The 24,240-nt window shown below is 42.7% G+C and overlaps 1 protein-coding gene across 1 annotated transcript in view; it reads left to right on the forward strand.

Annotated features, from left to right (window-relative positions):
* Positions 1-2,213: 2,213 nt before the first annotated feature.
* The window catches only part of LOC149308486 (transmembrane protein 59-like), a 29,277-nt gene continuing 7,250 nt past the window's right edge, over positions 2,214-24,240 (forward strand). Inside the window, exons 1-7 of the mRNA XM_089535830.1 lie at positions 2,214-2,425; positions 8,616-8,721; positions 10,268-10,362; positions 16,853-16,999; positions 19,050-19,155; positions 20,851-20,968; positions 22,601-22,718. Coding sequence (XP_089391956.1) covers positions 2,237-2,425; positions 8,616-8,721; positions 10,268-10,362; positions 16,853-16,999; positions 19,050-19,155; positions 20,851-20,968; positions 22,601-22,718 — 879 coding nt within the window. The 5' untranslated portion in view covers positions 2,214-2,236. The remainder of the gene's footprint in view (positions 2,426-8,615; positions 8,722-10,267; positions 10,363-16,852; positions 17,000-19,049; positions 19,156-20,850; positions 20,969-22,600; positions 22,719-24,240) is intronic.

Here is a 24,240-nt window from a genome sequence, read left to right on the forward strand (position 1 = left end):
TGCGACCTATTTTGTCGGTGGGGCAATCCCCTGATCGACCTCTTCGCAACGGCCTCCAACAGCCATTGTCCCCAGTTCTGTTCCCGAATGCGGCACGAGAGATCCCTCGGAGACGCGTTCGCTCTCGATTGGTCCGGGGAAATGATCTACGCCTTCCCCCCGTTCCCACTGATCACCAGAGTGGTTTCCAAGATGCTGCGGGACCGCATCGACGCGATCCTCATCACGCCGTGGTGGCCGAGGCAGCCGTGGTTCCCGTTGTTGCTCCATCTCTCCAACGACGAGTTTCTCCGGCTCGAACCGCGACCGGACCTTCTCACTGTCCAGGGCGGGAGAGTCCGACACCCAGACATCGACTCGCTCTCGATGGTGGCATGGAGACTCCATTGACTTCGCTCCCGCAGTCGGTACGGACGGTGATCCAGGCTGCACAGAAACCGGCGACGCAGAAATCCTACGCCTCCAAGTGGAGAAGGTTCCTGCATTTCCTTGATGACAAGCACCTTTCCCCAAACCAGGTTACGGTACCGGTGGTGCTGGAGTTCCTGATGACATTAGTAGACGCGGGCTTGTGCCTCGCGTCTGTGAAATGTTATTTGTCTGCCATTTGTTCCTTTTTTCAATATGATGGTTTGCCTTCTTTTTTCAGGGAACCCCTTGTTAAGAACTTTCTAAAAGGGTGTAACAATCTCCACCCACAGGTTTCTCCCCCGACACCTGCATGGAGCCTGGACGTTGTACTGCCCGCCCTCCAGTCTGAACCCTTTGAACCCTTGGCCACAACAGACTTAAGGCTACTCACTTGGAAAACAGCCTTCCTTGTGGCCATAACTTCTGCCCACCGGGCAGGTGAACTTTGTGCCTTACGGAGGGATGAACCCTTCCTTCGGTTCCATAAGGACAAGGTGGTGCTCCAGACTGACATTACCTTCCTCCCTAAGGTAGTGTCATTTTTTCATATGTGTCAGGACATTGTTTTGCCCTCCCTAGCCCCAAACCCATCCACTGCTGAGGAACGTAGCTTACATATGTTAGACGTTCGCAGGGCTTTGGCGTTCTATCTAGACAGAACTTCGGTTTCGAGCCGTTCCGCAGTAAAACCCATTTGTATGAATTCGCAGATGACCACTCGAAGAAATACCGTTACAGGTGAGTAACCTGTCCATATATATACTGTATATGTGTGTGTATATATATATACACTGTATATGTGTGCATATATGTTTATATGTGTGTGTGTATATATATATACACTGTATATGTGTGTATATATGTTTATATGTGTGTGTGTATATATATACTGTATATATATATATATTGTATATGTGTGTATATATGTTTATGTGTGTATATATATATACTGTATATATATATATTGTATATGTGTGTATATATGTTTATATGTGTATATATGTGTGTGTATATATATACTGTATATATATATATATATTGTATATGTGTGTATATATGTTTATATGTGTATATATGTGTGTGTGTATATATATACTGTATATATATATATATATATTGTATATGTGTGTATATATGTTTATATGTGTATATATGTGTGTGTGTATATATATACTGTATATATATATATATATATTGTATATGTGTGTATATATGTTTATATGTGTATATATGTGTGTGTATATATATATATACTGTATATATATATATATATATATATATTGTATATGTGTGTATATATGTTTATATGTGTATATATGTGTGTGTGTATATATATACTGTATATATATATATATATATTGTATATGTGTGTATATATGTTTATATGTGTATATATGTGTGTGTATATATATATATACTGTATATATATATATATATATATATATTGTATATGTGTGTATATATGTTTATATGTGTATATATGTGTGTGTGTGTAGATACAGATACATCGGGGGAGATGCCAGGGCCTGATTTCTGCCCCAATGGCGCCCCTGTGTGAGGAGGAGTGTGGTGGTGGTGGTGGTGGTGTCCTCTCTTGAGTTGAGGCTGTCCCTTGGCGACTCAGGCGCCTCCGAGGGCGGGCTCCCCTTGGCCTCCTTCCTTCCTTCCTTCCTTCCTTCCTTCCTTCCTTCCTCTTGGCTCCCGTCGTGGCCCCCAGGCTCCCCCCCAGGCTCCGGCCGCCTTCCTCCTCCTCCTCCTGCTGCTGCTGCTGCTGCTGCCTGGCTGCTCCGCCTCCTCCTCTTCCTCCTCCTCCTCCGAGGCAGCCATGGCCCCCGTGAGCTTGGCCCGGCGCTGCTTGGCGTTGCTGGCCCTGCTGCTCCTGGGCCCGGCCTCCTCCTCTCCGTCTCCTTCTGCGCCGCCGCCGCCGCCGCCGCCGGACCCCTTCGCCGCCCAGCTGGGGGGCCTCGCCCAATGCCAGGCCCAGTGCCAGGCCCAGGCCGCCCCCGGGCCTCAGGTGAGCAGCAGCAAGGCCCCGAAAGAGAGAGGGGGGTGGACAGTATGGATGGAGATATCTACATATATATATGTGTGTGTGTGTATGTGTGTCCATATTCATGTGTCTATACATATATAAGTCTCTACATATGTCTCTCTGTGTGTCTGTCTAGGTGTACATATATATGTGTGTGTGTGTGTGTGTATATGTATATCTGTGTCTATATATCTGTATGTGCATGTGTATATGTATATGTGTGTCTATCTATACATATGTATATATGTGTGCATCTATGTATGTCTGTATATGTCTGTGTGTATCTACCTATCTATGTATGTATATGTGTGTGTATGTGTGTGTGTATATGTGTGTCTATATATGTGTCTATATGTCTGTGTCTATATGTGTGTGCATCTATATATATATGTGCATGTGTGTATGTGTATGTTTGCATATACATGTGTATATGTATATGTGTCTATATGTGTGTGTATATATCTGTATCTATATATATAAATATGTGTACATACATGTGTCTATATGTGTGTGTGTGTGTGTGCCACCCTTTGGAACATTTTAAAGAAAGAGGGAGAATGGAGAAAGATAGGAATTAATTTGTATAGATAATTATATGTGTGTGTGTGTGTGAGTCTATATGTGTGTATATACGTGTGTGTGTGTCTATATGTGTGTATATACGTGTGTGTGAATATATGTGTGTGTGTCTATATGTGTGTATATACGTGTGTGTGAATATATGTGTGTGTGTCTATATGTGTGTATATACGTATGTGTGAATATACGTGTGTGTGTCTATATGTGTGTATATACGTATGTGAATATACGTGTGTGTGTCTATATGTGTGTATATACATGTGTGTGTGTCTGTGTGTGTCTATACGTGTGTGTGTGTCTATACGTGTGTATATACGTTTGTATGAATATATGTGTGTGAATATATATGTGTGTGTCTATATGTGTGTATATACGTGTGTGTGAATATATGTGTGTGTGTCTATATGTGTGTATATACATGTGTGTGTCTATATGTGTGTATATACATATGTGTACACGTGTGTGAATATATATGTGTGTGTCTATATGTGTGTATATACATGTGTGTGAATATATGTGTGTGTGTGTGTGTGTCTATATGTGTGTGTGTCTATACGTGTGTATATACATATGTGTGAATATATATGTGTGTGTGTCTATATGTGTGAATGTGTGTGTGTGTGTATACAGTCAGCCCTCCACATTTGTGGCTTTGACCTTTGCGGCTTTGATTATTCATGGATTTGATCAGTATGTCCTCTCTAGGAATCTCTAGGTCCTCCAGCGCAACTCTGTGGTCAGCTTCTGCTAAAAGTTGCATTGAAGGACCTAGAAATTCCTAGAGAGGACACTTCTCTAGGCATTTGTAGGTCCTCCAGCAGAATTGTAGGTTGACCATAGATATTGACCATAGAGTTGCTCTGGAGGACCTAGATTCTTAAACAGGTGTCCTCTCTGCTAAGGAAATAGTGGTTTCGTTAGTCATGATTTCCCCACTTTCATGGGGGTCCTGTGCCCCGAACCCCAGCGAATGTGGAGGGTCCACAGTATATGCATGCAGATATGTGTGTGTGTGCGCACGCGCACATACACGTGTGTATATCTGTATGTGTGTGTATATATGTGTGTGTGTGTGTATATATATATGTTCATACATACATACACACACATATATTATTTTGTAATACTATTTCAGATATTTGACAGAGAGAAACAAGCAATATATCCACAATTTGTGAATCTCTCTGTGTGTGGCTATATGCATGACAGATAGATAGATAGATAGATAGATAGATAGATAGATAGATAGAATCTTTTATTTCCCGCTTTTAATAGGGTCTTCTGGCAGCAAATATACATTGAGTAACTAAATAAAACAATAGATAAATTGATCAAGAGAGAGAGGGATGAACAATGTACCACTGATGGCTCTCTGTATTTCTTCTTTTGTATTGTATTGTACTTATATTGTGTGTTATTATCCTTAGGTTTGAGAATTGGGAAGTCAGTTACAGTGTCTCTTTAGTTGTGCTGATTTGGTTTGTGTTTATTGTTTGTTGTGTTATTTGTTATAGCTTACATAGGAGGGAAGGAGTTGCAGAGTTATTGGGGAGCAGTTGAGGGGCTCCACACCGGATCAGGGCTGCGGCAACTGCACATCGCAGCCCCGATCCAGCGCGGAAAAGAATGGCAAAACGCCGCTCCTTTTAGTGCCAGCAAAAGGCGCCCTTGCTGCAGCGGCGGCGGCTTTTTGGCGCTCATTTGGCGCAGAGTGTCTAAATGCTGCGCCGATGGAGCACCGTGATAAACTCTTCTAGAACACTTATGATCGGCTGCTTTAGTATTTTGGAATCCAAGGGCTGGCATGGAGATGAGAAAATGACCTTTTTCTCCTTCTCCTTGACTCTACTTGGTCATTGGCTTCCCAGAACGAAATGTCGGCACCATTTGTACATCGGTGTCTCTGCAGGGCCTTGCTTCAAGAGCTGCTAGACCAGAGATTGTTTAGGACTGGGAGATACATCAGCAAGAGTAATGACAACAGTAGTGTCTAGTACACTTTTGTACATATATTATATACCTCCCACTCTTTCAGGTTATTTGCTTCTCGCTGGACGTTGACAAAGCTTCCGAACTTTAAATCCTAATGCTATCTTGGTATTAGGTATTTAACAATAACCCAGTAAGGTATATTTATGTATGTCATATCTAAGGCAGAGTTTTTGTGATTTTCTTACCCAATTTATCTTCAAATCAGGTCCTGTAACATGTGGCCCTCTGAATGTTGTTGGACTCCATCTCCTGTCATTCCTGACTTGGCTGAGGCTGATGGGATTTGGAGTCCATCAAGAGTCCAACACCCCAGAGTCCAATACTCTCCCATTTTCGGATCAGAGGCAAGATTCAAAGCTGTTATCTTTATCATCTCTGCCTTCTGCTAAGTTTGTTCAGTTTCTAGTGTTTGAAAATCAGGAGTAACAATACAGCCAGCTCTTCATATCCATGGATTCTTTATCTGTGGATTCAACCATCCATGCCTTGAAAGTATTTTTAAAAATTATAAATTCCAGAAATCAAACTTGATTTGCTGTTTTATAAAAGGGGCACTATATAACTATGCCATTGTATTCAGTGGGACTTGAGCACCCATGGATGTGGGGTCCTGGAACCAAACCCCAGGGGATACACCCACCGTACTTACTGTTTGTCTGATATTGATCAAATATATTGCTTTTAAGAGACCTTATATTACAGTAATGCAACCACTGTCCTATTAAGATTAGGACCAACTAAAGACATTTTGCCACTTGAGGCAGAGAGTAAGATGGCAGCTGGAGCAGGCTACTGAGTATACAGCAGCTACCTCCCAGCATATGCTGTTTGAGGTACAATGGTAGCTCCACATTTGCTGGGGTTAGGGGTAAATGTGTAAAAACCACCAATAAAAAAATAACCACAACTAGTATTTTTACTTAAGAGAACACCTCTCTCGAAATCTCCAAGTCCTCCAGTGCAACTCTGTGGTCAACATCTGCCAGAGGTTGATCACAGAATTATGCTGAAGGACCTACAAATGCCTACAGAAGTGTTTTCTCTAGGAAAGTCTAGGTCAGTGATGGCGAACCTATGGCACGCATGCCAGAGGTGGCACTCAGAGCCCTCTCTGTGGGCACATGTGCTGTCCCCCCAGCACAGAGTTTGCCAGAGTTTGTTACTGGAAAGCCAGAGGGACATGGCACTTTACAATAAATAAGTGGGTTTGGGGTTGCAGTTTGGGCACTCGGCCTCTAAAAGGTTCACCATCACTGGTCTAGGTTCTCCAGCATAACTCTGTGGTCAACTTCTGGCAGAGTTGTGCTGGAGAACCTAGAGATTCCTAGAGAGAACATATGACTCAAATAAATCAAATCCGCAAAAATCAAGCTGGAAACTTTGAGGTTCAACTGCACTGTATTGCTCTACTTCATGGCAGGACTGGCCCTGTATATGATAGATCAGACATTATTAAACAGTACAGTGTAGAAAAAGTAGGGTGGAACCTAAAGGAATACATGTTTTAGACTTATTCCTTTTTGTACCCACCCACTTTTCCTTCCGCCTGCCTCCACCATTGGTTATTATTATTATTATTATTATTATTATTATTAAAGTTTGTTTATATAGTGCTGTCAATTTACACAGCCCTTTACATAGTGAAAATATGAAGTACAAATCAATGGCTCTGTATCTCGGTCACCCTCCATGAGAAATAGACAAAGCATCCAAACATGGATTTTGTATTTGTAGATTTAACAGATGCCTTCCAACGTCCAAAGGTTTGTTCTGCAGAAGATGTGACAGCCTTGTTCGCTGTTGCTGGATGGTATTGTAGCCAAGGGGAACAAATTTCATAACCTTTCCATCCCTGGGAAACATGGGCAACTGGTGGGTCTTGTGTCATTGAAGTAGGGAATCCACTCCAGATTTGAGTACAAACTTAAACTGATCTCTCCGAGGCACTGAACCCTTTCCCCCAGGTAGGTTCAGCACCTTGGAGAGCCCCTTTAAACTTAGCTTTAAACTTTAAACTTGGAGTGGATTTGTAACTTCTGTGTATTTGGTCCAGTGGGTAGGGAAACCCTAATGAAGGGGCTGTTTTCACTAGGTTTGAGGAAGAGCTGGAGAGGAGACGCAGTTGCCAGCAATAACCATTGGGCCCTTTTGACTTTGAATAAGGCATTTGAGAGTGGCATCCAAATGTTGCCGTACAACTGAGCAGCACAGGCAAAAGAGACTTGCATTGGCACTTTGTGGGGTGCATGGAACTTTTGGCACAGTGTCACATTTAATATATAATTTGTTTTATTGTTAAATATATATATTGGGACTTACATTGCGATTTTGTTTGCAAAATTCAGTTATAGTTTGTCCCTTAGAACCCAGAAAGAGGTACAGATTCACCATTCACCACCCACCTGCCACATCTTGAAAGCATTTCAGCAAAGACATTGGGTGCAGAGCATGATGTACTGGTTTGAGTGTTGGACTAAGAGTACAAGAGACCAGGGTTTGAATCCACTCTCAACCATGGAAAGCCACTGAGTGAACCTGGGCAAGTCCCACTCTCTCAGCCTCAGAAGATGGTCATGACAAACCTCCTGTGAACAAATATAGTTTATGTCATTTAACAAATCTAACTTTGAAAATCTAACTCAAAGACTTCAACTGATGTCTGCCCTATGAATGAGAGACCTCCAAGCTACCCTCTCATCAACAGCCCTGCTCAGCTCTCACAGATTCAGGGCTGTGGCTTCCTGGGTTGAGTCTATCCACCTGGAATGTGGTCTTCCTCTTTTCCTCCTGATGTTTGCCTTACCAAGCATAATCATCTTTTCTAGTGATTCATATCTTCTCAGGATCGTTGCATTGTTAGAGAAACTGACGCACAAATTCCTCCTTGCCCAAAGTTACTTGAGACTCCATGGCATTTGTTTATAATAGTGGTCCCCAAACTGTGCCCTTTAAGAGATTTTGGACTTCAACTCCCAGAAGCCTCAGCCATGTTGGCTAATAGTTTGGGATTCTGGGAGCTGAAGTCCAAAATCCCCTAAGGAACACAATTTGGGGGCCACTGGTTTATAACGTAAGCGAAAAGTAAATCCATTTATAGCATATATGATATGTACATTCATGTGATTCAGCGACCCACTATTGAGCCACATGATATTCTGGAAGCTATCATGATAAGCACTTTTTGGACACCATTTTTGGTAGTATTGTCTGAATATACTTTGAAACATGGGATGTTCTCTGTGGTAGGGATGGTGGGTAGGGGGATGCAAGCTACAGGAAAAGAGATTCCACCTCAACATTAGGAGGAACATCCTGACAGTAAGGGCTATTCAACAGTGGAACACACTCCTTCCTCGGAATCTAGTGGAGTCTCCTTCCTTGGAGGTCTTTAAGCAGAGGCTGGATGGCCATGTCAATGGGGATGCTTTGATGCAGAGTTCCTGCATGGCAGAATGGGGTTGGACTGGATGGCCCTTGCAGTCCTTTCCAACTCTATGATTCTATCATTCTAGTGTGTAAGCTCTTTATAAAAATATGTTTTTTTAAAAAATTCTTCCTTCCCCAAACTCATTTCCTTTCTCCTTTCCTTTGACACCCCCAGGATGCCGTTCTAAATGCTTGTTACCGGGGCTGCCGGCTGTTTTCCATCTGTCATTTTGTGGATGCCACTGCCGAGCTGAATGCAACCAGAGCAGAGTGTGAATCAGGTAAGAGAGCATCTGCGTGTCCTTCCTCAGGCTTCCTGTCATCCTCCCTGATTTTAACACTTTCCCCTTCCCCAAACAGACACACTTCTTGCTCAGTTACACTATCCAGAGCACCTTTTCCACTTAGCGTTGTCATCTCTCTGGTGTTTTTCGGAGCTTCTGCTACAGATTCCCACAGACAGCATGAGATAATGCAAAGTACAGGTGCTGACACTATGTTTGCCCTCTCCCACCTCCCTGCATCACGTCTTCCAAAAGCAGGCAAATAGATGGAAAAGAGATTTTGGAATCTTTGCTCTGATGATGTTAAATTCATGTCATAGGTTACTGCAAGCTTACTTTACAAGCTCCAGGTTGGAAAGTGTTGCATACTTTCCAAGTAATTTCCAAGACCCTAAGGTGAACCTATCCTGAGGAATTCTTGACAAGATTTGTTCAGAAGGGGTTTGCCTTTGCCTTCCTCTGAGGTTAAGAGAGTGTGACTTGGCCAGGGGTTGAAACTCTGGTTTCTCAGAGTCATAGTACAGTGTGCAAGCCACTATATCAAGATAGTTTCAGTGTTGCCATCTCAGGACAGCCATGGCTTCCTTTATTGAATCAATCTACCTGTAATGGTGTCATCTTTTTTTCTGATGCCTTCCACTTTACCCAACATAGTTCTCATTTCCATTGTGTGTTGTATCATCTCATTATGTTTCCAAGTAGGCCAATCTCAGCTTGTTCATCTTTTCTTCACTTCAGGTTCGATTTGCTCTTTTGAGGTGCTTATGATTTGTCCAGCAGGACATTTCAAATTTCAAAATTTCCTAGTCCAGCAGCAGCTTTCAAATTCCTAATTTCCTAGATGCTGAGCGCATAAGATGGGGCCCTCGCAGCATGAACAGCCTGTAGCTGTGCAACTTCTTCCCAAAGGCGGGAAGGCAGGCCCCATCCTTTCTATGCTTCCAGGGGGCAGCTAAAACTGCAATGTTTCATATGACCTCCATTCCTTAGGTGTGGCTACTCTGGCTTTGTTAACAGTACGTGTCTTTAAAATCTGTTTTTAAAGAAATTAGTTGAGGCTTGTTTTTAGATAATGTTTTTACCAGTATGTATTAAAAGTTTTGTATCGTGCTTCTGTCCCTTGTGCATTGGCTTTGGGGCCCTTTCAGGCTGAGAGATGATAACTCAACTGTATGAATTGAATGGGCAGCTGTGTAGGGGCTGATGGTCAATTTCCCCCTTTCCCCTTATGGTCTGTCTCCTCCCACATGTGTAAAGGTTGAATAGAAATTCAGCCCGCCAATTATTTGAAATGTTTATATCTTAATTGTGCATTAAAAATTGTGGTTTAGTGGTGGTGGGGCTTTGGTGGAGGTCATAGAAAGTGGCGTTCGAGGGCCACACACAGCTCTTTTATAATTAAAGTGATTGATTAATAACAATACATTAATTAATCATTAATTTCAAAACTTATACCCAACTGTTTCTTCTTCTTCTTTTTCTCCTCCTCCTCCTCCTTTCTCTCTCTTTCTGTCTTTCCGTCTGTCTGTCTCGGACTCTGAAGCCTGCATGGAAGCTTACATGGGTGGAGAGGAACAATTTGGTTGTATGTTGGGATGCAGGACACAGTTGCCAGTGACAGAAAGTACAGAAGAAAAGGTAATGGTTTCATGTCTTCTGACACAGAAGATGAAACAGAAAACAGAGTATACCTCAGTTAATGAAGTTGATGTGTTCCTGGGCATCATTTCTTTTAACAGAAAATTTGGTACCAGAGGTAGAAAGAGGTATTAAATTCTGATTACAAATGAGTTTCACATTAACCAGTTATAACACTTCTATGACTACCCTGCCTATATCCTGTGGAGTCCTGGGACTTGTAGTCTGGTGAGATACTAGCACTCTCTTGCTTTGATGTTGTTGTTATCGGCCTTCGGGTCACTTTTGACTTTTGGTGAACTTATCACAGGGTTTTCTTGGCAAGATTTATTCAGAGGGGGTTTGCCATTGCTCTCCTCTGAGGCTGAGAGAGTGTGGCTTGCCAAAGGTCATAGTTTAAGTTTGTATGGCTCAATGAAGATGCAAACCCTGGCCTTCCAGAGTTCTACGCCAGTGTTACTCAAACCTTTTACCCTTGGGACCACACTGTACATCTAAATGCAGATGTCATGTGTACTATATGACATTTTAGAAGGAAATAACATTGTTCAAATTAGAGCAGTTTTGTTTCAGTAAGTATTTAAGTCAATACACGTGTAAATTTTACACATAAAAATGTTTGAGAAGAGGAGGGAGGGCCTCTAAATCTTGCACGCACACACACACAAACACACACACCCTTCAGCAACCCCCCCCCCCCCCGGGTTCCACCCCACTGTTCGAAAACTACTGTTATAAGACAACACTCAAACCACTGTACCATACTGGTTCTTAAAAACTGTGTTTTCTTGGCAAGATTTATTCAGAGGAGTTTTGTCATGGCCTTCTTCTGAGACTGAGACTGAGACAGTATGACTTGCCCAGGGTCACCCAGTGGGCTTCCACAGCTGCGCAGTGCTTTGAACCAACACTTAAATCATACACCATGACAGTTCCCAGTGCTTCAAAGTGGACTTTGACCTATAGTGATCCTTTCTTTAGCTTTTCCTGGCTAGGTTCGTTCAGATGACGTTTGCCATTGTCTTCCTCAGAGGCTGAGAGAATGTGACTTGCTCAAGGTCATGCAATGGATTTGCATATCTGAGTGAGCATTCATAAAATCATAGAATCCTAGAGCTGGAAGAGACCGCAAGGGCCATCCAGTCCAACCCCATTCTGCCATGCAGGAACTCCCAGTCAAAGCATCCCCGACAGATGCCCATCCACCCTCTGTTTAAAAACCTCCAAGGAAAGAGACTCCACCACTCTTCGAGGAAGTGTATTCCACTGTCGAATAGCCCTAGCTGTCAAGAAGTTCCTCCTAGTGTTGAGGTGGAATCTCTTTTCCTGCAGTTTTCATCCATTGCTCTGTGTCCTGTTCTCTTGAGCAGCAGAAAACAAGCTTGCTCCCTCCTCAATATGCAGACACTAGTACATCCCAGAGTCCTGGTTCAGTACCCAAACCACTACACCACACTGACTCTCAGTTCACTCTGGCAAAGAATACAAAATACTTAACTAAACTGCAAATCCTGTATGGTGCAGTTAAAGTGCTATAAAGTGCTACATTTGTAGAGATGTGAAGGAGACCAGGTCGGGCAAAAGAGGAGCATTTTTTGAAGAGGATCAGAGAGGAAAGGCTGGTGGCGTTGCAGGGACAGAAAGGGGACAAGACACCCATCTTCTGAACATTCAGGGTTGGGAATACTTTGTGTGCCAGTGAAACAGAACATGTATAAGAAATGGAAAAAGGGGGAAATCACGAAAAAGGAATTCAAAGAAATAGCAGGCATGTGTAGGGGTAAAGTCAGAAAAGCTAAAGCACAGAATGAACTCAGGCTTCCTAGAGAGGTTAAGAACAATAAAAAGGGCTTTTATGGATATGTCCGCAGCAAGAGGAAGAAGAAGGAAACGGTAGGGCCACTGCGTGGAGAAGATGGCAAAATGCTAACAGGAGATAGAGAAAAGGTAGAATTACTCAACACCTTCTTTGCCTCAGTCTTCTCAGAAAAGGCAAAAGGTGCTCAACCTGAGGATAATGGAGCAGAGGACAGAATAGGGGAATTTCAGCACAGAATAAGTAAAGAGATAGTAGAGGAACACCTTGTTAATCTAAATGAATTTAAGTCTCCGGGACCAGATGAACTCCATCCAAGGGTATTAAAAGAACTGGCAAAAGTAATATCGGAGCCATTGGCAATCATATTTGAAAACTCCTGGAGAACAGGAGAGATCCCAGCAGACTGGAGGAGGGCAAACGTTGTCCCCATCTTCAAAAAGGGGAAAAAAGAGGATCCCAACAATTATCGTCCAGTTAGTCTGACATCAGTTCTAGGACAGATTCTGGAGCAGATCATTAAACAGAGAGTTTGTGAACATCTAGAAGGCAATGCCATAATCACAAAAAGTCAACATGGGTTTCAGAGAAACAAGTCATGCCAGACAAATCTAATCTCTTTCTTTGATAAAATGACCATCTTGGTAAATGAAGGGAATGCTGTGGATATAGTATATCTTGATTTCAGTAAGGCCTTTGACAAGGTTTCCCATGACATTCTTGCAAACAAGCTTGTAAAATGTGGGCTAGACAAAGGAACTGTTAAATGGATCTGTAATTGGTTGACCGGCCGAACCCAAAGGGTGCTCAACAATGGCTCCTTTTCATCCTGGAGAGAAGTGACCAGTGGGGTCCCACAGGGCTCTGTCCTGGGCCCAGTGTTATTCAACATCTTTATCAATGACCTGGATGACAGAATTGAGAGCATACTTATCAAATTTGCAGATGACACCAAATTAGGGAGAATAGCTAATACCCCAGAGGACAGGATCAAGATTCAAAATGACCTGAATAGACTAGAAAGCTGGGCCAAAGCTAACAAAATGAAATTCAACACAGAGAAATGTAAGGTATTGCACTTAGGGCGGAAAAATAAAATGCACAGATATAGGATGGGTGACACCTGGCTGAATGAAACTACGTGTGAAAGGGATCTATGAGTCCAAGTAGACCACAAGTTGAACATGAGTGAACAGTGTGATGCGGCAGCTAAAAAGGCCAATGCTATTTTAGGCTGCATCAATAGAAGTATAGTGTCTAGATCAAGAGAAGTAATAGTGCCACTGTATTCTGCTTTGGTCAGGCCCCACCTAGAATATTGTGTTCAGTTCTGGGCGCCACAATTCAAAAAGGACATTGAGAAACTGGAGCGTGTCCAAAGGAGGGCGACAAAAATGGTGAAGGGTCTGGAGACCATGCCCTATGAGGAACGACTTAGGGAGCTGGGGATGTTTAGCCTGGAGAAAAGAAGGTTAAGAGGTGATATGATAGCCCTGTTTAAATATTTGAAAGGATGTCATATTGAGGAGGAAGCAAGCTTGTTTTCTGCTGCTCCAGAGAACAGGACCCGGAACAATGGATGCAAGCTACAGGAAAAGAGATTCCACCTGAACATTAGGAGGAACTTCCTGACAGTAAGGGCTGTTCGACAGTGGAATGCACTTCCTCGGAAGGTGATAGAGTCTCCTTCCTTGGAGGTCTTTAAACAGAGGCTGGATGGCCATCTGTCAGGGATGCTTTGATTTGGATTTCCTGCATGGCAGGGGGTTGGACTGGATGGCCCTAGTGGTCTCTTCCAACTCTACGATTCTATGATTCTATGACTTCACTTTACACCTGTTCCTAGAGACAGAAAGTCTGAGTGTGTGGGAATGGCTTGCATGGCAGTGCAGCCTTTCCCATATTAAAAAAAGGTCCGGAAGGTGTGGGTGGGCATCAGAGACAAGAAGGAGGGTGTAGTGATTAGAATACAGGTGAGGAACCTCTTTTAACTTAAGACCAAATTCAGATTCAGAGAAGATCTTGGCACGTGCATTGATGCGGGGAGAGGGGCGTTTGCATTTCTGCTAAAGGCAAAAGTTATGAGACCTAAAATACCATCCTATTTTTGCTTAAAGCCCCCAGTGCTAGTAATAGAGGCTTAGAACAGCATTTCCAGAATGCTTCTGAATGCTTGTTCCAGAATGGAGGGGGGAAAAAAAATCTCACAAAAGCTGGGAAACCAGCAGATTAGAACAAAAAACCGATGGATTCAAACGATAAGAACAGCTATTTCATCTAGATATTTGGAAGAACTCCTTGATGGTAAGAAAATAAGACTCAGACAAATACTAGTAACAATAAAGCCAGTCCAGATTTTAAATATTTAGAACAGAATTTGAAAATACACCAGTAGAAGATGAAGAGGTTCCACATAAACATTAGGAAGAACTACTTGACAATAAGAGCTGTTCAGCAGTGGAATGTACTGCTTTGTAAAAGGGTTACAGGTTTTTAAACAGAGATTGGATGGGCATCTTTCTGGAGTTATTATTATTATTAACCTTTATTTATGAAGCGCTGTAAATTTACACAGCGCTGTACATACAGTCTTTTTAGTTAGACATTCCCTGCCCTTGGGCTTACAATCTAAAAAGACATGACACAAAAGGAGAAGGGAGTGGTGGCAGGAAAGGGTAAGAGGTCCAGCAGTTCCTCTCTACCTCCAAGGCCTGGACCAAGGCAGATGGACTGGAGGGAGGACTTGGCTTCATAATGGATGGTTAATCTTCTTCCAGGTAAAATACATACTCTCAAGTAGGATAATACATATACGGTACATAGCAATACAGGAAATGGTTCGATAAACAGGCACCAAAAGAACATCAAATAGTAAGCGACAATTATGCAATGCCTGGGAACGCTTCTCTGAACAGGATGGTTTCCAACTCCGTTTTGAAGCTGGTTAAAGAAGTGATGGCTCTTGCTTGTGGGGGAAGAAGGTTCCAGGAGTGAGGGGCAGCAAGTGAAAAGGGGCGAATCCGGGATGGGGCAGAGGAAATCCTGGGCTGGGACAGCAGACCTTGACTACCAGAACGGAGGGCCCTGGTGGGAAGGTGAGGAGAAAGAAGGTCTGATAAGTAAGGAGGGGCCAGTCCATGGAGGGCTTTAAATGTCGACAGCAGGAGCTTATACTGAATGTGGAAAGGGAGGGGGAGCCAGTGAAGGGATGCCAACACAGGAGAGATGTGGACAGCGCGGTGGGTGGAAGTGATAATGCGTGCAGCTGAATGCTGAACAGAGATTAAAGGACGGAGGTGAGAAAGAGGAAGCCCAGCCAGGAGGACATTACAGTAATCAAGTCGTGAGATCACTAGGGCATGGACCAGGATCTTGGCAGTAGAGGCGGAGAGATATGGTCGGATTTTGGCAATATTGTATAAAGAGAATCTACAAGTCTTGGCTGTGGTCTGGATCTGAGGGATACACGACAGAGAAGAATCAAAGATAAAACCAAGACTGCGGGCTTGCTGGACTGGTTGAATAGAAGTGTTGCACACAGAGACAGAAAAGGAGTGTTGAAGGGTGGGCTTAGGAGGAAAGACAAGAAGCTCTGTCTTGGACATGCCTTAGGTTGCTCTTTCTGCATGGAAGGGGTTGGAATAAATGACTCTTGTGGTGTCTTCCAACTCTATGATTCCATGGAAAACCACAAATCAGTTGTGTCCTGGGAAGGGGGCATGACATTCTGTGGAGCCACAAAGCCTGGATTGGGACTTGAGGAAGACTGTATTTGATGATGTCTGATGATGTCTGTCCCTGAGTATGAGTCTTAGAATGAAACACAGGATATTATTAGCGTTCTAGTCCTGAGTGCATCATAAACTCACTGACTGGCCTTCAGCCAGTCTCTCATACACCTAGGTATGATGGAATATATAGTATTTGTTTGTGTTTTAACATTTCCAGGATACATTTTGATGTGCTGTGTTGTGATACTGCCTCCTTGGACTCCATGGGCCCAATTATAAATGAACACTGTAAAAACAATTGCAGTTTAAATCCATCTTTAAACTCAATAGTGACAGCGTAACATATTCCATATTGACATCAGTGCGTGTATGGTCTCCCAAAGTCTGTCCTACTGTGTGTTCTTGATAACAGGCAAAGTAAGCAGCAACTGCTAGAATCCCTTACTAAGCATACTTCAACAGCAAAACAGAGAAAAGAGGGGTGCAAATAACCTTGCTTCAGCAGCTCCCCCCCCCCAAATATGCTAAAAAAAATTCAAAATCTTGGCCAATAAAGTGGAAATGATAAGAAAAGTGGAGGCTGATGAAATAAATAATTCAACCCTCAAAGCATTTTGCAAGAAGCCTCCAAATGGTCTCTAGAAGTTTTGGAACATTATTGTTTACTTATAGAAGGCTTACATGATCTGGTTATTTCGTTTCACCTGAGCTTGTTGCTTGTTTTGGATAAAGGGTTTGTTGAACTGCTCTACTTTTTTGTGGTGCAGGTACCTCTCCCAATTCTTTCCATGTTATTCCTGCCACTGGTACCCAATTTTCTGTTAAAACGAAATGCCCAGGAACTGAGGTATACCTGTATTGTCCTTGGTCATCGTAATCTCTTTCTTCCTCCTCATTCTTCCTCTCCTCCTTAGGGCCACCCATGTTCTTTGTCATTTTTCAGGCCCAGGATTCAAAACTTGGTTTGTCCTCTGTCTTTGACCTGGTATCCAATTTTTGCAACAATATTGTCAGCTCTGCCCAGAGTTTCATTTCCTCCACGTGGACTTTCTACCTTCAGGCGGATGATGGGAAAGTCATGGTGTTCCAGGTGAGTTTTGGCAACCTCTGGGCAATGGAAGGGTGCGGGGGAGGGGGGGGAGGACTGGGGAAGCAGATAGGAAATGAAGCCAAAAAAATTAGTGTGATGGCAGGAGCAGGGCAATCCCCTGCGAATGATCAGCTTAGAAATAGGCTAGGCAGCTTGTGGACTTCCAATGTTCATGGACTGTATTCCCATGAATCTTCACCATGCTGATCAGGGCTGGTGATAGTTATAGTTGTAGTTCTGTTTTCTCTCTCTCTCTCTCTCTCTCACACACACACACACCCCTTGTGCATAAACAATTCAATCACAAGTTTTGAGGAGGGAGCTAACTTGTTGTCTGCTGCTCCAGAGACTAGGATCTGGAGCAGTGGATACAAGCTACAGGAAAAGAGATTCCAGCTCAACATTAGGAGGAACTTCCCGACAGTAAGGGCTGTTTGACAGTGGAACAAACTCCTTCTGAGATTTTAGTGGAGTCTTCTTCCTTGGAGGTCTTTAAACAGAAGCTGGATGGCCATCTGTCAATGGGGGTGCTTTGATTTAGATTTCCTGTATGGCAGAATGGGGTTGGACTGGATGGCCCTTGCTGTCTCTTCCAACTCTATGATTCTATGATTCTACCATATAGTACAAACAAATAATACAATACAATACAGTAAAGTGCAATTCAAACAAATACAAGCAGATGGACATCACTACAAACAATCTAAAACTGCTCATCAAAGCAGATACATAAATATATATAGAAATTATGTGTCCTTCATTTTGACATAAACCTGGTACAGACCTGCGCTTTGCGTCGGTCTGGGGCTGAAATTAGGATTATGTAGGGCTGGGCGTCCATATGGGGTGCGCAATGATGATGTCCACACGGTGCCCAAACAGCGCGGTGTTGCACGGATGTCATTATTGCGCGTGAGCACACCAATGGCACCCTGTACTCGCCGTAAAAAGAACTCGCTGGAAACTGGTTCTTTTTAGGGTTCCCGGAGACCATGGTGCTTGTCTGCTGCGGCCTCCATCCACCCCTTTCTCTCAATCTGTATTTTCACTTCTGCCAAATCAGTCTTCCTAAATATACATTGTTGTTGTTGTTGTTGTTTTCTTTTCTTAATCCCGCCTTTCTCTCAACATAAGGACTCAAAGCGGCTAACAGCAAAGTAAAAAAAAATACAATTTAAAAACAGTATAATAACATTAAAATGTATAAATATAAAATTAAAAAAACCAATTAAACAATTTAAAAAGTTTAAGCAGTCATGAATTAAAATGTAACATGCTAAAAATACATACTTTATAATTTAAAACACACAACATTTAAATCCCAGCCATTATCGTCTTGAAAAGACCTGACAGCATAAGAATGTCTTTAGCTGCTGATGAAAGAATCGCAGGGATGGAGCCATCCTGGCCTCTCTAGGGAGGGAGTTCGAAAGCTTGGGAGCAGCCACTGAGAAGGCCCTCCCTCTTGTTCCCACCAAATGAACCTAAGAGAGTGATGAGACAGAGAGAAGGGCCTCTCTGGATGATCTCAACACTGTAGTGGGATTATAAAGGGAGATATGATCCTTCAAATAACCTGGACCCAAGCCTTATAGGGTTTTATGGATCATTTAATCTCTTTCCAGGATAGCTTTGGGAACTGCAATTCAGAAAAATGCACTAGAACTTTGTAGTACAACATTTTCAATGCCTCACCCAAGATCCCACTAATCCCATGGTAAATTCAATGCTGAAACATGGACCAGTGCAATTTTTCAAAATATGTTTTAAGATTTAAACCTCTTGGACCATGCTTGTCATTTTGTGTGATTTTTCTCCTATTGGTGACATTTTGTATTAGTTGTGTTATACTAGTATGCTGTTCTGTTGTTCCTACCCTTTGATTGAGAGTTGCGGGATTCAGAAAAAAATTACTTTTAAGATTACAATACGCAGTTTCCTCGAGCCTGGCTGCGAACCCACTGTTGTCTAAAAGGTTTTAAAAATGATTTTTCCAAGCTCTGATTCTTGGTCATGGTTTCAAGCCTCTTTTTTTCTCTTTTGTTCTCAGTCCCAACCAGAGATTGAATATCCTATTCTAGAGGTCCAGACACCCAAATCAGAGGTTTCAGAGAAGGCCTGGACACCTACTGCCAATACCCACAAGCCCCACTCAGGTAAATCATGTTAAGTATTTGAAATGGATCCTAGAATCATAGAGTTGGAAGGGGTCAACGTCCATTGAGTCCAATGCCTGCTCAGTGCAGGAACTCCAGCTAGAGCATCCCCCTTTGAAGATGCTGAGTTGAAAAGACTCCAGGTAATTGGTTCAGTTGCCCAGCCAAGCTTCCTTTCAAGAAGTTCCTTGTCATGTTCTATTGAAATCTACCTCCCTGCTACTTAAAACAATTAGACCTGGTCCTACCCTGCTGGGAGAAACTGGGAACAAGCCTTCCCCTTCTTCTTTGTGGCAGCTCTTGAAGTATTTAAAGAAGGCAATCATGCCCCTCCGCTGTCTTCTCTTCACCAGGCTGAATAGCCCAAACTCCCTCAAACTTTCCTCACAGGTTGCCCTTCACTGAACCTGCTCCAACTTTTCTTTATCCTTATTAAAATGGATGCAGAGAACTGGGTGCAGGACTGCAGATGAGTCCTGACTAGTGCAGAATATATAGAATACACATGTATATATGACTTCCCTTGACTTAGAAACTATAGTTTATTTATTTAGAGCATTTATATCCTGCCCTTCAGCCAAAAAGGCTCTCAGAGTGGTTTACAAATTGTTAATTTGACAGTTCCCTGGTCTCAGGTTTATAATCTAAGCAAGACACAGCACAAAAAAAGGGAATGGCAGTCAGGGAGAACCTTAAGTCCAGCTTTTCGCCCTCCATGGACAGAGCAGTGGCAGTTGGGATGGAGGGAGGATCTTTCAGCAGTTGCTGGACCATGTACAAGCTAAATATTGTTTGGTGAAGCACCATATTTCTAGGTCATGTTCGACTTAACGATCAACAATAATCTCAAGGCCCTTTTCACATCTACTACTGCTAGGCCACGTATTCCCCATCCTATTTTTGTGGTTTTTTGTGGCCTAAATGCAGAATTTTGCATTTGTCTCTACTGAATTTTATTCTATCAGTTGCAGCACAGTTTCCTAGTTTATCAGGAAATGAGACCCTAAACTGTGGGTTCAAATTGCAGTGAGATTTGGCAAACAGATTTTAACAAGATGTCACAATGCGTTTCCTTGTGGCACAAGTTGTGTGATAGTGGGGCGGACTATCTTAGGAGATGGTGGCATCCCCTTCTTGTGGTTGCTGGTGGGTCCTGTGTCTGATGGGTGATAAGTGTCAGCCATATTGGCAGGGAGAATTAACATTTGTAGAACTGGAAAGTCGTCATGTATGTGTTGTGTGGATGACAAGGCCAGGACATATAGATAAATGTCCTTGAGGCCAGACACCAAGATGTGGATTCAGTACTGCACCTGTATGTGTGTATCATCAGTGCAGGATCTCTAAGTAGAGTATCCTCAGTAAGAATATCTTCCTCCTGCTTTCCACCTTTGTCTTTAACTTATTTCATTTGCTGCAAACTGAATACAAAATACACAAGTAGCTTGCACTCAGCAGAAGTGAAAGGAAAGGTGAAGGCAGAATCTTGCCATTTCCCGTAGACTCAGGCAAAAGCAAACTGATGTAGCCTCTTGTAGCTTGTGTGTTCTTCCTCATTCATAACTTTTGTCATCTTGACTACTTTGCCTGGCCTCATGTGTCCCAGTTTCTGTCTGTGAACTGTTGGAGAGTATGGTGACCTATAACCTTTTTATGAGTTATAAAAAAGATAGCCATTTTTCTTTGCTTCCTCAGTTCTTCGAGAGAAGCTGGAAAGACCTCTGGTTGAAGAGACAAAGAGCAAAGCCAAAATCCAGGACCCTGCGGAGACCCAGACACCTCCAGAACACGATTTCCTCGGATGTATGTCCAAGTAAGACAGCTGAGCCTGGACAAGTTATTATTGTGGAGAGAGAGCAAAAGAGAAAAGGAGGAACTGAGGATAAAGGAGAAGGCAGGAAGCAGACAGATTCCCAAAAGTCTGAAGTTAGGTCAAGTGTAGCAATAAATCTGGAAGAAGCCATTCTCCAGTGGCTGCTGGAATTTTGCAAATTTCAAAGCCAAAATTCTAGCTGCTGCTGCTGATCATCATCATCATCATCATCATCTTTATTTCTATCCCACCTTTTCCCCAAGACTGGAACTCCAGGCAGCTTACACATTAAAAAGGTTACAGTTGATAAAAAAAATCAATGTTAAAACCAAATTAAACTATATTAAAAACAAACATGCTAAAAAAGATTTTTAGAAGTTTATACAGTTTAAAACAATACAACAATAGCCCTTTTGTTAAAAGCCTTCAATTCTAAAAGCTTGCATGACGTAAAGCAAAATTATTTTATTTTATTTTGCTTTTATGTACAGTGCTGTGCAAATCTACAGTGCTATATAAATAATAATAATAATAATAATAATAATAATAATTATAATAATAATAATAATTATTATTATTTCAAAACTCTTTAACTGTCAGCAGAAGGACAGCAAGGAGGGGGCCATTTTGACCTCCCTAGCTCCAAACTGTGGGCAACCACTGAGAAGGCCATGTCTTGTGTCCACAAGAAGGTGGTGGGACTGAGAAAAAGGCTTCTCCTATGGATCTTGGGGTCCAGGCAGCCTCATATGGGAGGTTATGGATCTGTCGATCTGGACTTAAGCTATATATGTGTGATGATGGGTGTGATGATATGCATGTCACCAGTACACCTTTAAATTTCCATAGCCAGACCAGTAGCTGAATAAGATCAGTAAGGGCTCGCTTATCCACAACTAGCAAAATATAGTCATCCATCCACATTTGCAGCTTTGCCTTTTGCAGCTTTGATTATTCACAGGTTTGATTAATACAGATTTTGAGGTGGCACAGTGTTTAAATGCTAGTACTGTAGCCATTCACAGCCCCAAGGTTGTGAGTTCGATCCCAGGCAGGGCTCCAGTGTCCACTCAGCCTTGCATCTTTCCTTAGGTCGCTAAAATGAGTACCCAGCTTGTTGGAGGCAATTAGCTTACACACTGTTAACCACTTAGGGAGTGCTTAAGCGCACTGGTAAGTGGTATAGAAATATACTTGCTTGCTATTGCTAACTTCTGGAGGACCAAAGTTTAGGAATCACTGGTCTAGATAGTACCAACAGGCACATTAGGTGAATGGTTTCCAGATGAAGGATGCCTGTAAATCTGCTTTTGGTTTAAGCATGAGCTTTAAAGAAACTATCCAAGATTCTATACCTTTTGAGGGGATGCTGGACAGTACTACTTTGCAGAGCTCCAAAAGTTTGGACTAAAACCTAGCTGCCATGACCAGCCACCACTGGATCCAGCTGGATGTGTGTGTGCCCGGCCAAAGGGGTGTAGACCACTTTTCCTGCTTCAGTGTTACTGATAGCCCACTGTCTTTGCCTTTCCATCAGACCTTTGGAAGCCTCCTTCTCCTCTGCCTCTGTTCTCCATGGCTGGCCACATCCTCATAGTCTCTCTTTTGCGGGGGGGCATCTGGGTGTTACAGGCGTTCGGGGCTGCCTCGCTGGATCCTGGCCGCTTGTCTCTTCCTCTCCATCGTGGTGATGCTCTGGCTGAGCTGTGCCAGTCTGGTGACCGCACCGGATCAGCATGTCAAGACCCAGGTATGAGGAGAGGCTGAGGGTGGGAAAAAAGTCTCCATTGGGCTCCAGGACTCCCACAGAGGCAGGAATTGGGGAGTTATAGAATCACAGAGTTGGAAGGGACCATAGGGACCAATCTCTACAACTATAGCACTTGAAAGATGCTCATCATGTCTCTGTTTAAAGACACCCCCCCCCCCATGAGAGTCCATTTTCTTGTGTGAGGTCTGGTGGATATTATTCAAACCACATGTACCACCACAAATCTTCGTGTATTTGTTCATGACTATAATTTGGAAGAGCAGAGTTTTTACTTGGTCTGTCTACCTATCACTGCAGCAAGCACCAACTTAGAAGAGGCATGTCTTCCTTGAGAGAAATAGGAATACTTCTTAAGTGAAGCAATCCTTCCAGTTTGAGATAGATGAGTTTTTGAAGAATATTGGTACTGGTGTACCTCCAAAGAAGAAGAGTTCACCACCCTCCTTTTCATTGTCAAACAGCTCTTACTGTAAAGATGTGCATAGAATTATACAATCTTAGCATTGGAAGAGACCATCAGGGCCATTCAGTCCAACGGAAAAACACTGAATTTAGGGGAAATGAAGCTAAAAAACTGTAATTTTATTGGAACAATATGTTGAATACTAAAATAAGAGTTAAAACCTGCTGTGAGGCTTAATCTGGCTCGTAAGCCACACTTAGTAAGTTAATAAGCAGAGCTGGGCTTGAAAACTGCAATTCCCAAAATAATACAAAACTATAACAATTCCTCTGCGTCTCACACCTTGTATAGAAAGGAGTACACACAATATTATTATAGTTGCAGAGTGCACAGACAGAGGCTTGGATGGAAAGGGATATACAGTATGCCCAAAGCAGATAAAAGTGTACAAAAGATTCAAAAAAGACCAACCTGCTGTGAGGCTTAATCTGGCTCGTAAGCCACACTTAGTAAATTAATAGGCAGAGCTGGGCTTGAAAACTGCAATTCCCAAAATAATACAAAATTATAACAATTCCTCTGCATCTCACACCTTGTATAGAAATGAGTACACACAATATTATTATAGTTGCAGAGTGCACAGACAGAGGCTTGGATGGAAAGGGATATACAGTATGCCCAAAGCAGATAAAAATGTACAAAATATTAAAAAAAAAGACCAGACGCGTTTCGACAATTGTCTTCATCAGTGGTCCAAAGAATTAAGCCACCTTGTAAGGTAGAGCATGTGGGAACCACCTGTCCTTTTGGTAAGTGGAAGGTCAACTCAGACCTTGAGCCGTGCCTAGGCTGGGGTGTCCCACAAGTGCTTGTCAGCTCACATTCAGTCCAACTGCCTTCTGCCATGCAGGAACTCACAATCAAAGACACCCCCCACCCCCCCGGCAACAGATGGCTATCTAGTCTCTGTTTAAAGACCTCCAAAGGAAGTAACTCCACCCAGTGCGTTCCACTGTTAAACAGCTTTCGCTGTCAGGACGTTTTTCCTAATGTTCAGGTGAAATCTCTTTTCCTATAGTGTGAATCCATTGTTCCAGG

The sequence above is a fragment of the Sceloporus occidentalis genome, unplaced genomic scaffold (genome assembly GCF_023333645.1).
Source record: "Sceloporus occidentalis isolate IW3139 unplaced genomic scaffold, rSceOcc1.0.p SCAF_8, whole genome shotgun sequence".
Lineage (NCBI taxonomy): Eukaryota > Metazoa > Chordata > Lepidosauria > Squamata > Phrynosomatidae > Sceloporus > Sceloporus occidentalis.